Source organism: Protomyctophum bolini (assembly GCF_963924005.1).
Source record: "Protomyctophum bolini genome assembly, chromosome: 14".
In the NCBI taxonomy this organism is placed as follows: domain Eukaryota; kingdom Metazoa; phylum Chordata; class Actinopteri; order Myctophiformes; family Myctophidae; genus Protomyctophum; species Protomyctophum bolini.
The window spans coordinates 34747118-34763539 of NC_137875.1; the positions used below are offsets into that span (position 1 = coordinate 34747118).

General features: G+C 43.2%; 1 protein-coding gene across 1 annotated transcript in view; it reads left to right on the plus strand.

Moving 5' to 3' along the window:
* wdr27 (WD repeat domain 27) overlaps window positions 1–16422 on the plus strand; it is a gene marked incomplete at its 3' end in the record, with an annotated part of 79279 nt that overhangs the window by 43803 nt on the left and 19054 nt on the right. The window contains exons 23-24 of the mRNA XM_080782977.1: window positions 6297–6399; window positions 12687–12785. Of these exons, the coding sequence (XP_080639103.1) occupies window positions 6297–6399; window positions 12687–12785 (202 nt within the window). The remainder of the gene's footprint in view (window positions 1–6296; window positions 6400–12686; window positions 12786–16422) is intronic.

Genomic DNA, 16422 nt, shown 5'->3' on the forward strand with positions numbered 1-16422 from the left:
AAATAGCAGATCTGCAAGCTCATTGTGAGCTTGTACATCTGTTATTTTAGAATAGACAAAGTAACTATAGTCACTTACGTTTTCAATTAATTGTATTGGAGTTAAATAGTAAAATATTTGAGTATAAGTATAAAGTACAGGGACATTAGGAAATTAAGTAAAACTGTAAAAAGTACCACAATATTTGTACTTGAGTAAATGTACTTACTAAGTAAACACCCACTCTGCATTCTCTCTCAAGATGAGGCCCATTTAAATGCCACTCATATTTAATTTGACCTTTTTACGGTTGGGTCCTTACAGCTTTTTTCCCCTCGCAAGACAAAAAGGAAATTAACGATTGTTATTTAGTCTGGGGAACATCATTAAAGGAGTTAATTCATTATACTATATTGTGCCGGTCGATAAACAATGCTGATAAATGGCTGTCTAGTAAAAAAACCAAAAACAACTATGGTTTGTGTTCATTCAGTTTGTTTGGTTATCCTCACTGTTAATGATGCAAAGCTTTATTAGAATTATACAATTAGACAGGCATTTCAGTTTATAACCACTTTCACAAACACACATGCATCCATGCATGCTATATTGTCACTGTCAGACAGAAACCACAAGGATTATCTATCTAAGGTAACTATATGTGTAACTATAGAGTGCTATGTCTATGTAAAGTGCTATTTAAGTTACATAAATTAAGCCTATGCATACGCCTTTAGGAGGTCGAGGCTATAGGGCAAGTACTACGGCAAGTGCTATGGGCTAAGTCTGAAGAGGTGCCTTTTCAGACTACGGCGGAAGATTGGGAGTGAATCTGCAATGGGAAGTGTATTCCATAGTTTTGAAGCCAGAAGGGACCATACGTCCCTTTGTTTCCCCCCCCCCCTACATCCCCCCCCTCTCTCTCTATCTCATTATCTCTCTCTCTCTCTCTCTCATTAGCAGGCAACAGTGCAGCACTATCTCTCTCTCTCTCTCTGTTTCTGGCACAACAGCGCCCCTACTGATACTCATAGTCACATAGGTGAACACGGACATAGTCACATATGTGAACATGGACATTGCTGTACCTGGGAGTGGTTGCACCACTCAAAACAGTATTAACGAGCTTGTGACTCAATGGATATCATTTCCAATGTAGTTATCCATTGAAACAGGTTCTCCCCCCCCCCCCCGTTTCCTGAGTGAGAATAAATGCATGTCCGCTTTCCATTGTCAGCAACGTGACGTGTCTGTTCGATCCCGGACGATCGCATTTTCTTTCACCCGGAATATTTTGGAAAAAAAACCCCGCGATCATCGGTTATTTAGTTATGGGCCATTGAATATTGCTTGTTTTGACCAAAACGCAATCTGTGAAAATAATCTGAGATAAATGTTTATTTTGTATTGTTTAATCTGATAACGTGGAGGCAGGCAGAGTAAAAAAAAACAACAACTTTGGTTCGTTTCATTTTTGTTTTATAAATTCCCTACATCTACAGCGTCACATAAAAGCATCAAATGTCTTATCGGCTATTTTCTCTAGTTTGTGTCCCAGGGAGTCATAACATTTCTCGCTTGGGTCTCGAGCTAAACGGGTTTGGGATCTACTGTGCTAGATTCACCAGGTTCCTGCTTCTGGTTTGACAGAGCACACATGGTGGTCTGTTTCTCTTTAACTCTGTGATATATTTCCCTCAAATTTGGTGGATTTTCCATTGTGCAATAAATTCATACTTGTATCTTATGCCTTATGGTTCAGTGGATAGGATCAATCGTATCAGTCAGAAAATGTCCTCTAAAAGGCAATCATTTTTAACCCAGATGAATGCCCATTTAATTCAACCACAAGGGAGGATGCAAGATCTTTGATTTTGACATTTAGACATTTTGTCAGAAAACAAATTAGATATTGTTATTCAAAGAACAGAAGAACAATGGCTGTTTATATGCTGTGATATTCTAAAAGGACGACTTCACCCATTTACAGCCTATCCTCATATAATTGGTCCTCACCAGTGGTGGGCCGTCAGGGCCAGCAAGGCCTTCTCTGCTGGCCATGCACTTGCCTGATGCAGAAATTAAACACATAAAACAAATAGCGGGTTTAGCATATTACGCAGGGCAGAAACATGGATTAAATAGCGTGGAAAGCGGGTTATGCAGTGGAACTGTTAAGGTGTTGATTTAGACAGATAGTTAATATCGTCTCTGTTGGGTGTCCAAAACTTCTAATTCAAAAATAGCAAAAGTAGCAGATCTGAGACTCAAAACATGCCTCTTCAGTCTTCACACCACATTTCTAGATCTACTACTTTTGTTACTTTTGTGTGACGCTGTAGCAAGATCGAGTAGGGCAAAAAAACATTTTCGATAATGGAGATAAGAGGTTTCTGCCCGACAACAACCACCAGTAAGACGCGCAAACGCGGGAAGCGAACGCAGCTGAGACCCTGCAGATCATGTCTGTCTGTCTGTCTGTCTATGTGTCTGTCCCGCTGTTACTGTATACTGTATGTGGACCTGGCCCCTTTTGTGCCCATATATGGAGCTGATGATGCAACACACTCCATATTTGGACGTATAGCGGGACAGACAGACAGACAGACAGACAGACACACACACAGACAGACATGATCTGCTAGGTCTTATAGTAAGTGCTCATTGCGTTCGCAATTATGCATTTAATGAGCACCATTATCCCTGCTGATTATCTTGATGACTCTCAAGACTCTGGTGGATTCAGAAAGTTGTATAGAGGATTGGACCTTCTTATGCAGTGGTCTAAAAAATGGTTCACTGTCCTTTAATAGTCCTTTAATAGTGAAAATAGCTGAACTACAAGCTCACAACGCCTCTTGCATGATGAAGTAGACTAGAGCATTAATTTACAACAAAATAAAGAGTTGAAATATGTTGCGTATGCGTTGGCATGGAATATTGACTGTGCTTAAACTATGCATAATCATTATGAGAGTTGAAAATGTCCCCCTCTGTGGCAGCAAAGATTTGACCTATATTTGCGAATAAGTGCCTACAAGACATCAATGCCTTTATGTATGTGATATGTGTAGAGCAGTGAGAAGCGGCGATCGGTAGCATTGCTCAAATTCATGGTCAATGTGAGAGAGATTTCCAACCCCACGCAATGCAACTCACTCGGTGCGTACATTAAATTCCAGTTATACGGTCGCCCACCATTGAATATGACCTAGTTTCGGTCCGTCTTAAAATGAGATTAGCAGGCCGAAAGCCCAAAGACATGCTCTCACCAGGACCATGTGAGATCCCCCGGACACAACAGCGGGGCCTGTCCCCGTTTGAAAGAGCTGTTGTGTGTAGCTGTGGCTGGCCTGCGCTGGCAGCATGGTAAAGCCATTACACGCTGCTGTGGCCAGTATGAATGAGCATAGCAGTCACAGTAGGGGGCCTGCTCGCTCCTCACCTACAAGGGTCTTTTTTTTTTTTCTTTTTTCTTTGTGTTTTGCTTGAGTCATGCTCAGCTTCCTGCTCCCCAGCGGCGCGGCTCCTCGGACAGTGGTGGAAATAACAGAAAAAAAGAAAAGAAGAAGCGCTACGTGGGTCCTTTATGTGTAGAGAAAACTGTAGACAGGTGCTCTTTGGAGAGGGTTTCATATAGCAAAGCACAAGATGTCTTAAAGAGTTCTATACCTTGAGTCAATGTCACTGTGGAAGGAGGTATACTGTAAGGTGGCGAACTTAAAAGAGGGTCCAAGGCAGCTCTGTGCAGTTGAAGTAGAACAAATCCTTTATTTCATATTAAAAGGGATAAAAACACGACCAATGCGTTTCGGCCTGCATGGGCCTTCATCAGGGTCAACTGTGTGGTGGAAACAACGTTTTAAATACTCCGCTACAGTGGTGGAAAGTAACTACTGTAAGTACATTTACATGAGTACTGTACTTAAGGTATTTGGAGCTACAGTATTATATATATATATTTTTTACCTTACTGGAGTTTTTCTAATCTTTAGTACTTGTACATCTCCAGGCCTGGATTGGCCACAGGACGTACCAGGCATAGGCCCGGTGGACCGACCCTCTGGTGAGCTAGTCTGGGCCAAATGTTAAATGAGTTGTCTGTTGGTTCTGTATCATTTATGCTGTAGGCCTACTGTAAATGTGGTGGTGCTAAGGGCTTGTAATTCAAGTATTTGTATGGGCCTCGACCCGAAAAGTCGTATCTGCGCGCTGGTTGTGGTGGGCCAGTCTGGGCCAAATTTCGCGAAAATGTCGGGGCGAACTTTTGTTCTCAGTCCAGCCCTGTACAACTCTGAAGCAAACATTTTTTACTCCACTACAATTATTTGACAACTTTAGTGGCTAGTTACTTTTTAGATTTTGATTATTATTACAAAACATACACACTTCAGCTCTGTACACATTTCGCCTATCTGAAAATAGACGATCTACAAGCATTGTGGGTTTGTAGATCTGCTATTTTCAAAAGATTTTGTTATACCCTTGAAATGGGACATTCTGCACAATGACTACTTTTTACTTTTGTACTCAAGTACATTTTTAATTCCTGACTTTGTGACAGAGTATTACTACGTTGCCGTATTGATTATTTTGCTTAAGTAAAACAAATGTGAGTACCAGTACTTTTTCCACCACTGCTCCGCTCCAAGTAAAGGTCCTGTATTTTGGATACGTGGATCAGTTTCGGGGGGTCACGCAAAATAAATCTATGATTTACATTCCCCGACAGTCCTGTTGAAGTTGTTGAATGCACTGCAGTCTCAGTATGAAACTTTAAAGGCAAGCACCCCTAGTCATTCTGTAACAACAAAATATCGTTAAGGACACACACTGCAGGTGCAGTGTGTGTCATTAAACTGTGCTGGAACAAATTCCTTGAATGTTATGTCTGAACGTGACCACGCCTACACAAAATCCATTCATCATGTTAAACAAGAAACATATGAAAGTGATGAATAGCCTATTAATCGGACCACCAGTTTAATTTCCAAGTTCAATGAATGGGCTTTTGGACACCATGAGAAAACCGCCGCTAACAAACCAATGCCCAGTGCTTTGTAGAACGGTTACACACTGGCATTCCGAAGCACTGCCATTCGGAGGCACTTCCATTCCGACTCGCTCGATACTATTGTCTCTAACAATAACCGCACGCCGTAGTCTGAATGGCAGTGTGTCTGAATGTCACTCTGTTACCTTGTATAGAACCGGGTCCTGATACCATTCCATATGCACAACATGTTTGTTCTGTGATACATATTCTAGACTACTAACATGGGAAGTTTGTAAAATTCACCCAAAATATAGATATAAATCATGGATAGATGAAACAACGCCTCCTCCAAATTGAGCGGCTACCTATAATGGCCGATACTGAGCAGTAGCCTACCTTGTTGAAGGGACACTTCACCCTTTTTGCAAAATAACATATGTTAATGAAGTTTAGAAGATTTAGAACACTTTCCTGTGGGTCTTTATGTGTGTAATATGTGGTTTTAGATATTTTAGATTTTAGCAGTGAGTCCAGTGTCTCTGATGTCATTGACACCATTTGTAGGCCACTGCCTCAGAGTTGGACCCTAGCCACTCCAGGGTCTAACTCTGAGGCAGCCACTGCCTCAGAGTTAGACCCTAGCCACTCCAGGGTCTAACTCTGAGGCAGCCACTGCCTCAGAGTTAGAATGAATCTGGACAGACTAATAATCATGATAAAATGGCACATTTTCTTCCTCCTCAGTCTGGGGAATCCAATGGGGAATGGAAGCCATCGTTCTCACGATAATAAAAATCAGTTGTTCAAAAACAAATCTGCCTAATGATGATGTCACTGGTGGACGGGCCCTGCCAACAGCCCTCCTATGAGACACAGACTGAGTAGGAAAAAGATTGTGCCGTTTTATCATGATTATTAGTGAGGACCTATTATATGAAGATAGGTTGAAAAGTGGTGAAGTGGTCCTTTTAAGCAACGTTAAACGACGATAAACTCACTTTGCCACTCACTTTATGCATCTGCATACCTCTATAGCAACATCTAAAATGACACAGAGACTGTCCCCTGGATTGAAGGGGTTAATTAACATATCCAGGCTTGCCCTTCTTGAACATATTAATAGTTGGACTTTTGCAGTCCGTCGCGGAGCAACATCTGCTCGCCTGTTGTATCATTGAGTCATGCTCGCAGGGAAACAACATCATCCAAATTGCACATGATGTCACCAAACAATCATCCTGTTGTTCTGTGAAATCAGATTACGCTTGCTTTTATTTATCCGCGAGCATAATTAGTTTGTCACTTTGTGTCTCCTTATCAGGTGCGTGCGTCGTTACGAGAGCCACGTGAACCGCTGCCATCCGTGCGGCTCAGCCATCTCGCCATGTGGACGCTTCATCGCCTCAGGCTCCGAAGACAACTGTGTAAGTCACTGCTTAAAGGGAAACTTCACCCATGCAATAAAGTATAAAGAGATAAGGATAATCAGATCTGACTCTGACTATAAACCACTTGAACCCCAGGTGCCCAGCATAAACCAAACATCTACAAACTCGTGTGTCGCAGCGCGCTGTGAACTCATGGTAGCCCTGGACTGAAGTGTTTTGCGCACATTCTCCATTTACAGTCCTTACGCCTACACAAATGTTCAGATTACAAATATAAAGTGCTCACTCCAGGGCCATGGATGTTATAATTCTGCTAGGGCGAGTATAAGTACCGGTATCTTCCGTATTGTTCAATAAAAAGCAAAGTTTAATCCGTTTTTGGCCATGCATTTTCAACTATGTGCCCCTATCGGTTGGTGCATGCGGATACATTATAACTCTGATAAAATGGCTTTTTATTGAATAATGCGGAAGACACCGGTACTTCTACCCACCCGAGGAGGATTGTAACATCCGTGGCTCTGGGGGTGAGCACTTTATATTTAAAATCTGAACATGTATGTAGACGTTAACGTTGTAAATGGGGAAAGTGCGTAAAACAGGTTGAAGTTCCGCCATGACAGACCAGCGCCATGTGAACCATGGCTATTATAACCCTATGGGGGAGACCATTTTCTTTACCCCAGGCTAAAACCGGATGTGACGTTTGTGGGCGTTCCCGTCTACCTTCATGTCAGCCCTCCCCTATCCGCAAGGAGGATACACTGTCTTGCTGAGAGTCTCGCGACCCATTGTGCCATACATAGATGGCAGTCATATCAAAATGGGAATCCGTGCCCAATATCAACTGGTTGTAATGTACAGTAGAAACACACATACTGTACTGGCCCAACAATGGCTTGTAGATCATGTCTATCACACACAATTGGAAACAAATTGCAAATCACTTCTTTATATTGTAGCAGAAGCAGACCCTGTCTAGCACACGTAGCGGTAACCTTTTCACGAGACAACTCTAAAGTCCTGGAAAAAAGACAAAAACACCCTCTACAGACACTTGCCTTTCATCTCTTTTATAGAATCAGTTTTATAGAAAAATAAAATGCAAGACACGTTCTGTGCAAATAATTTACGAGCTGGTATCCATTTAAAAGTCAGACTGAGTTATGACATCTGCATCTTCAGCAACTTTAGTGTTATAGGCAGTCTAGTATTATATCATAAATACAATGATATCAATGGCGCATCTTGCTGCATCTCTGGACCTGTATACTATACTATGATTTTGGTAATGCTTCACATTTCCACCCTAAAACACGATCATCAGGTATTATTGTTATATAAGGAGGAAGAATTTTAAAAAGAACAGTATTTGTTAAAATGTCGTTATTATGTGGACACGCCAACCAGTTCAGAAAGTATGCCTGGTTTGCCTGATGGGTGAACTGAAGCTGCACCCACAACTGTTGTTGTATGGGGAAGGGATGATATTGTGATGTCACTATATCACTGTTCTTTTCATTGGCTCGTTTGACTGTCAAGGTTTCAGCCTCCAGGAAGAAACCTTAAATACAAAGGGAAGTCATTGCACATAACAACCTCACCTAGGCTAGTGGTCTAATGAAGTACTGTCACCTCATAAACACGTGAAAAAATGGAAACAATACAAAAATCACGGTACTCCATCTTTAAGTAAGTTATTTATGAAAAGTATGAAATGATATTGTATAATAATTTAATGAAATGTAAATTAACATTTAGATAAATAAATATAGAAGTGCTATAGTTAACCTTAGTTCATACTTTATAGGCATTATGTTAGATATTGAGTTGGAGTTCTCTTATAGAAGTTGCATTGCCTGGCATTGTGATTTGAGGATGATACAGTGTTGAGTCATTGCAGACAGAATGATGCACGTGTGTGCGTGCGTGCACACACACACACACACACACACACACACACACACACACCGAAGAATGAGAGCTTTTTCTGGTCAAGCCTGTCATTTATTAAACTGTACCAGCTCAGTGGCCTTGTGGTTAGAATGTCTGCCCTGAGACTGAGAGGTCAGGGTTCAATCCCCAGCCAAGTCATAACAAAGACTATAAAAATGGTAGTCATGCCTTCCTGCTTGTCCCTGTGTGACATACTACTGTAGGTCTGAAGTGGTATAGTGTGCCTTGTAATAATAATCTAAATCTAAAAGTTATTATTGTAGTGGAGTACAATATTTGCCTCTGAGATGTAGTGGCATAAAAGTAATGGAAATCCTCCAGTAAAGTAAAAGTACCCAAGAATTGTACTGTCCAATTGTACTTAAGTACAGTACTTGAGTAAATATACTTAGTTACTTTACACCACTGTGTACTTCTCCAGTACATCACGCTGCCTCACTACAGAAACAGGAGATAGGCTCGTGACGTATGGGCCCCACGGCTACTTACTGTCATTTATTGAGCGATTTATATGCTCTCTTGCAGACGGGAGGATGTACAGTACTGAACACAACATAATCCATTTTAATCTATTTTCGGCAAAGACATTCATTTTTGAGGGAAGAAGTTGAGCTGACCCAGTAGCGAGCCCTAGGGGAACTCCGGTCAACGAAGTGGTTAAGAAGAAATGGTTACGAGCTATAAAAGAGTGAAATTGATGAGGGTGCACTCTGCTTTCGCTCAGATGTTTTCACAGAAGGTTATCCTTCGTAAATTAGCCCTGTTAACACATCTTAGCATAACAATTTGATGACCATTGAGTGCAGAGAGAATGTGACCTTTGCTGTTCAGGGCTTCTCTACGTCGTCCTCAGACGAGCCCTCCATCGGCGTCTCCAGTCATCTCGGATCTCCATACATCTGGCCAGCTCATTTGTGCTTTCTGCACCAGCATCTTTCTTTAGTACGTCCACATAGGTAGTTGTGGGACGTCCTCTCGATCGATGCCCGTGTGTTGGTTCCCACAGTACAAGCTTTTTGGCCGGGAGTTCTTGGTGTCGGTGCCTCCTTACTTTGTACTGTTATACTAATCCAAAACGAATTGCCTCAAAACCCCCTTCTCTGATTGTAAATCTGTATTGTAGGTCAATGTAAAACTTCTACGCCCTTTTGATTTACATTATGTGTCACCGTTTGCCAAACATATTTGTTAGCCAAATCATTTTGCCAGATGAGCCCCGGATCAAATGCTGCTATCTTAGTCCTGTTTGTGTCTGTTCAGCTTGCGCGTTCATTTAGAATGATTGTTTCTCCGGAAGGCATAAAACGTCAAGGTGTTCTGACTCTTACTGAATTCTGCTTGGAGGATGGAAGATGGCAGGAAAACAGTGGCATATACCCCGATATCACTTTTCACCTTCCACTTGAGGGTAGGACAGAATTCGTGCTCGACTCACAGATCTGTATTTGGACACGGGCCTTTTTCCATAGAAGTCAAATTCAACATTCATGTCGAAGCAGAACTCTTTAATTACTTTTCCAGACTTCGCCTGATACTCACTTTCAAAGCATCTCACAACGGCCTCCCTTTTCCCTATCCATCTCTCCTTTCTTCTGGTGTATGTGTTTGGTGAAAGCAACGGAATAATATATGAACGCTGCTGCTCATTATTAATTGTGTGGACTCTGCAAAGCACAGACATTTGAGAGCATCTCTGTCGAGATCGGACGTTTCCAGCGTTTCTTGGAAGCTTGACGGAGCGTATGGTAGTGAGCTGTGCCGTGCTTATTTGTTACTACCCTGAGACTTCCATAAGCCAGAGGCATTTGTACTTGTCTCGATATTTCACAAAACAATCATGGAAAAAAGGACCTCCATACTCTAGAATGACTCCCAAGATCATATTACACATTTTCCACCAAAACTAAGGCTCAAGACATGCAGAGGAAATGCACATGCTTCAGTAATCAGTAGTACCCTATTATATGTGATTTTAGTAGAGTGGTCAGGGGTTCCCAAACTTTCCATGACAAGGACCCCCACATAGCCATATAGCCTCTGGTTATAGCCCCCTTTTGTGAAATGGCTTTTTTCTTTTAATTGATGCAAAAATACCCCATCTTCAATCTCATATTGAGTGGCATTGTGAGCTTGTAGATCGCCTATTTTGGGGTATAAAAAAGTACAGTTTTGGTGCTTTTTGAAAATTCAATGAAAATAAATGAAACTTCAACCTTTTATTTAACCAGGCAAAACAGGCCAAGAACAAAATTCTTGTTTACAACTGGCTTGGCAAAAGGCAAGGCCTTTGCTCAAGGACTTTTTCCCAATTTCCCCATTGGGTCAAAACAATAAAACAACACAATGTAAATCATTTACAAAACAGTTGAAAATCCACACAATAAATCCAAATTAAACAAATACGAAGAAGACAACAAATAAACATGGCTAACAGTCTGAGGGACAGCGGCACTTCTGTCACCATGACATAAGACCAGGTCGAAAGTCGTCAAACTAACACAGTAATCTAATACTACAGTAATATGTCACACGGGGAGAAGCAGGAAGGCATGGGTACCATTTTTATAGTCTTTGTTATGACTTGGCTGGCGATTGAACCCTGACCTCTCAGTCTCAGGGCAGACATTCTAACCACAAGGCCACTGAGCTGGTACAGTTTACTGTGTGTGTGTGTGTGTGTGTGTGTGTGTGTGTGTGTGTGTGTGTGTGTGTGTGTGTGTGTGTGTGTGTGTGTGTGTGTGTGTGTGTGTGTGTGTGTGTGTGTGTGTGTGTGTGTGTGTGTGTGTGTGTGTGTGTGTGTGTGTGTGTGTGTCGCGCGCACAGAATTGCTTTCATCTTGGGTTTAATATCATGACATGAGCTCATCAACCGGAATGACTTTCACTCATATCGTGAAACTCAGTTATTTGTAGGCCTGCAGCTTTGGTTTGTTAGTTCAACATGCAAACAATGTGCATATGTCATGAATGATGCACGGCTTGTCATGGTTCAGACCCCCTGCCCCCCGCCTGCCTCAGTTGTTGTTGATGTTTACTGCTGCATCTGGCAAGAATGAGGCCATGTGTGCATGTCTGGGGTCATGTGCTACTGAGACTCACCTAAAGACCCCCTCTTCCCCCCAAGCTGTCTAACTAGGGTTAGGGTCCCCTATGTGTTACTGAGACTCACCTAAAGACCCCCTCTTCCCCCAAAGCTGTCTAACTATGGTTAGGGTCCCTTATGTGTTACTGAGACTCACCTAAAGACCCCCTCTTCCCCCCAAGCTGTCTAACTAGGGTTAGGGTCCTCTATGTGTTACTGAGACTCACCTAAAGACCCCCTCTTTCTTCCAAGCTGTCTAACTAGGGTCCTATGTGTTACTGAGACTCACCTAAAGACCCCCTCTTCCCCCCAAGCTGTCTAACTAGGGTCCTATGTGTTACTGAGACTCACCTAAAGACCCCCTCTTCCCCCCAAGCTGTCTAACTATAGTCCTATGTGTTACTGAGACTCACCTAAAGACCCCCTCTCCCCCCCAAGCTGTCTAACTAGGGTCCTATGTGTTACTGAGACTCACCTAAAGACCCCCTCTTCCCCCCAAGCTGTCTAACTAGGGTCCTATGTGTTACTGAGACTCACCTAAAGACCCCCTCTTCCCCCAAAGCTGTCTAACTAGGGTTAGGGTCCCCTATGTGTTACTGAGACTCACCTAAAGACCCCCCCTTGCCCCCAAGCTGTCTAACTAGGCTCCTATGTGTTACTGAGACTCACCTAAAGACCCCCTCTCTCCCCCAAGCTGTCTAACTAGGGTTAGGGTCCCCTATGTGTTACTGAGACTCACCTAAAGACCCCCTCTCTCCCCCAAGCTGTCTAACTAGGGTCCTATGTGTTACTGATACTCACCTAAAGACCCCCTCTCCCCCCAAAGCTGTCTAACTAGGGTCCTATGTATTATTGACACTTACCTACTGTTGAATTCTTTCAACATCCTTTCAGATGGGGGTCCGTGGCCGTGGACATATCAATTTGGGGGTCCTGACATGAAAATGTTAGGACCACTGCTTTAGACGGGAGACCCTCCTGGGGAGCTCACTTGAAGCTCTTTTCAGGGAAACTATAATAAAGAACAGCTGCAGGAATCTGATGAGTCGCCGTCTGGTAACAAACATCCCCACATCTGGATGTATCTGCGCCCATGGCGCTGCCGAAAGAACGTGGCTTGAAACACATCACTTGCGCTCGCAGCCAAAATGGAGAACTGGGCTGCACTGGTTACAATTCACCGCTAAAAGACAACAACTCACTTATATGAGCTCACACTAGCTAGATAGCGTCTGGTAGCACTTTGTAATCTGATGTGTACATTCTATCCATCTCATTTATTGCAGGCCTATGTGTATGACATCGGCAGTAGTAGCTACATCCACAAGCTTCAGAGACACTCTCAGACAGTCCTCAATGTGACCTTCAATCCTGCCATGCCAGAGGTGAGTAGTATTGGCACATCGATACCTTTTCTGCGCTGTATTTTAATGCAACAGGTTTCCCATTTACAATTTTGTTTGCCACAGGTTATGGCTATTTAGTGGTCCTAGTAGCCCTGATTTAAAATCTCCAGTCTTCCTATAATCTTCAGGGGAATCACTTGCACCCCAGATGTCGCACGTTGACCCACAAATACATATAAAATGAATGAAATGTCCTCATAGGACATTGTACATTGTTCTTTTCAGAACAATGTACAATTTAGGCATTTATCAGACGCTCTTAAAATGGGCTCAGAGTATAAAAGAAACTTGCACCATGTTCTTTTGGAAGAGCCGAGGAATTCCGTGATAACGGTATCCATTATCAACGGCATGGGGGAGTCAGGCCTTTAAGAACAGAGTGAGGTGTTACATAGTAACTCTCTCTGTTCTATGACCTCTGTGCCAGGAAGTGTCAGGATGTAGGGGAGTCTTTTCCGGGATTCACATATTTGAGGGGATCTGCTGGTATTCCACAGAGAGCGTTCAAACACCACGCCAGATAGCACGCTAAGCCTCCTTGTCTGTCACACACACTCAACAATGCATTCTACATATGCTCAGTGGAAGTTACGTACATTGATTTGCCTTGCACTCTGTTTAGGCAATCAGAAAGTTTGATTCCTTTCATGGCCATTAGACTTAAAGCTGCAATCTGGAACATTTTGGTGAATACCACGTTGTCATTTTGATCCATCTGTATGGTAGACATACTAAGAGTACGGTATGTTATACTACAATATACAGTAACTATTGAGTAGGGGAGCCCACCACACACACAGATGGACAGGGGCGAAATAAATGTTTCCTGGCCTTCCGACATAGCTTGGAGATATTTAGGAAATATGAATAGTCGCAACTTTGTTACGTTTTTATTGTCTTGAAGCCACAGGATAATTTAAATTACAGTACAATGAGAGAACCAGCTCAGTGGTTACAGTGTCCGCCCTGAGACTGGGAGGTCGGGGTTCAATCCCTGCCCGGGTCATACCAAAGACTCTAAAATGGGACCCAGTGCCTCCCTGCTTGACACTCAGCATCAAGGGTTGGATTGGGGGTAAGTCCCTGCGACATACTAGCGTCATGTCCAGGGGGTGTACTTGCTTGTACATCAAGCTGCCTCACGCTACAGAAACAGGAGATACTGTAGGCTCCTGCCCTATGGGCCTCATGGCAAGGCTACTTACCACTTACTACATTGAGAGACTTGAGTGAATGTGAGGGTGTTAGTTCTTCTTTGTCTTCGTGAGGGGACTTTCAAGTTGAAATGCACTGCATACTTTTAAATGAACAGGAGAAACCCAAAGTCCAGTTGTCCAACAGCATGTTATTGATCAAATCTCAAGGCACACACCTGTGTATGTCGATTTAAAAGATTATAATTTGCTAAGATAATAAAGTGCTTCAAGATCATTCGATTAATCCAAAAGGTATTCAATAGAATAATCACTACGAAAGGAATCGACAGTTGCAGCCCGAGTCTACTGGGCCGTACAGCTTTGGTCATAATACGTAGCCTATGGTTCTGTCTGTTGCTCCAGCCCTCCACCTGGCCTGTGAAACAGCTGGAGAAAGCATATCTCACTGCTCAGAATACATGACACTCGGAGTGAGCGCTCCGGGATCCCCACAGAGTTTGGCAGGCCAAGATCATTTCACCGTAACTCATCTATAGGCCTAGATCTGCCCAAAGGATTGCTGTGTAGATACCACATTCCTTAAGATCGGGAGGACAAACACAACCCTGGAAAGCAATCGCCAAGTCCAATGTCGCCACCGCCGTTTGCCATCTGTCACTCGCTTTAGACATTTAACCCATTAAGACCTGCGTTTTTCATCTTCCTTTTCCAGCAGGACCTGGCACCGGGTTCATGTGTTTGGTCCGACGGAGCATTGGTCCGAATGAAAACCTAACTCCAACCCTCACCCTAACCCTAACCTCCCACAGGGCAGACACCTAAACCTAACCCCAACCCTCACCCTAACCCTAACCTCCCACAGGGCAGCACACCTAAACCTAACCTTAACCCTAACCTCCCACAGGGCAGCACACCTAAACCTAACCCCAACCCTCACCCTAACCCTAACCTCCCCCGGGGCAGCACACCTAAACCTAACCCCAACCCTCACCCTAACCCTAACCTCCCACAGGGCAGCACACCTAAACCTAACCCCAACCCTCACCCTAACCCTAACCTCCCACAGGGCAGACACCTAAACCTAACCCCAACCCTCTCCCTAACCCTAACCTCCCACGGGGCAGACACCTAAACCTAACCCCAACCTTCTCCCGACCCCCAACGCACCTCGGACCAATGCTCCTTCGAACCAATGCCTCCCCCTGGCACCTGCCCACAGAGTGAAAACTACTAGTAACTGGTGTACTGATCCATGGCATTACTGTGCTTAACTGACCAGCCTGCAACTGGCCTGACCTGAACCTCACAGAGATTCTAGGTTGTATTGTCAAGAGGAAGGTGTGAGACATAAGACTGAACAATACAAATGGATATAGGCCTGTGTCTGTTATCAAAGCAAACCTGGGCTTTCATAACAGCTCAACAGTGACAAAGGCTGATCACCTCCATGCCACGCCCCATTGATGAAGTAATTAGTTCAAAAGTAGCCCAGACCAAGTATTGACTGCATACATTAATATACTTTTAGAGATGGTCGACATTTCTCTATTAAAAATATTTTTTTATAGTGGTCTCGTAAAATAATATTTTTGATTTTCATGAGCTGTAAAAAAAAGGTTTTAAATACTTCACTTTTTGAATTAGCCTGTATTACGGAACACAATATTCTATTTTTTTTCGAAGGAGCTGTAGATACAATAGCTAAAATCTAAAATGACACAGATGCTGGTCTACAAGTTTCACTACACCACAGAGACACCATGTTCCTGTCAAACTACTTTCAAATGCGTCAAACACGCACGCAAGCACAACACCAGAGGGAGCTCCACCAATCACGTTCAATCCAGATTTGGCTCAAACAAGGGGTTTATTGCCACCAATATGTGGTGGCACATTTGACACCCAAACAACAGTCAAACAAGTGTGACTACTCAACTTCTATACGTTTTTGACAGGAAACACTAGTACTAGTACCGTACATTGTACATTTAAATTGCAACAAATGGTATACAGTTAAACTTGCCTTTAAAGGCTCCGCATATTCTCTGAATTTCCTTGAAGCAGCATGCTAAGCTAAATCAGAACATTCGCAAAACCCCCCATGAGCATACAAGAACAGGCACTGGGATTAACTTGAGTCAAGCAGACTATGTGCCATGCAGACTCTGATCAAAAGGTGGAGGCTGGGGTGATGGAGGCAAGTTTGGCAGCAGCAGCGGCGTCTGTGAAGCAATGGAAGCAGTAGCAGTGAGCCCGTATTTAAAGGGACCACCTTGTTGAGCGAATGAGGCGTGACTGGAGTATGGAATGGTGTGACGTAGTGATCAGCTGAGATGTGAATGAGAAGAGGAGCTATAGGCTGATCGATACAATCAGCTGACTGACAGCTGATTACAGCTCTTAGGCATGCAGACTAACGTCACGCGTCGCTGTATAAACTTAACTCTGAGCTTCATGTG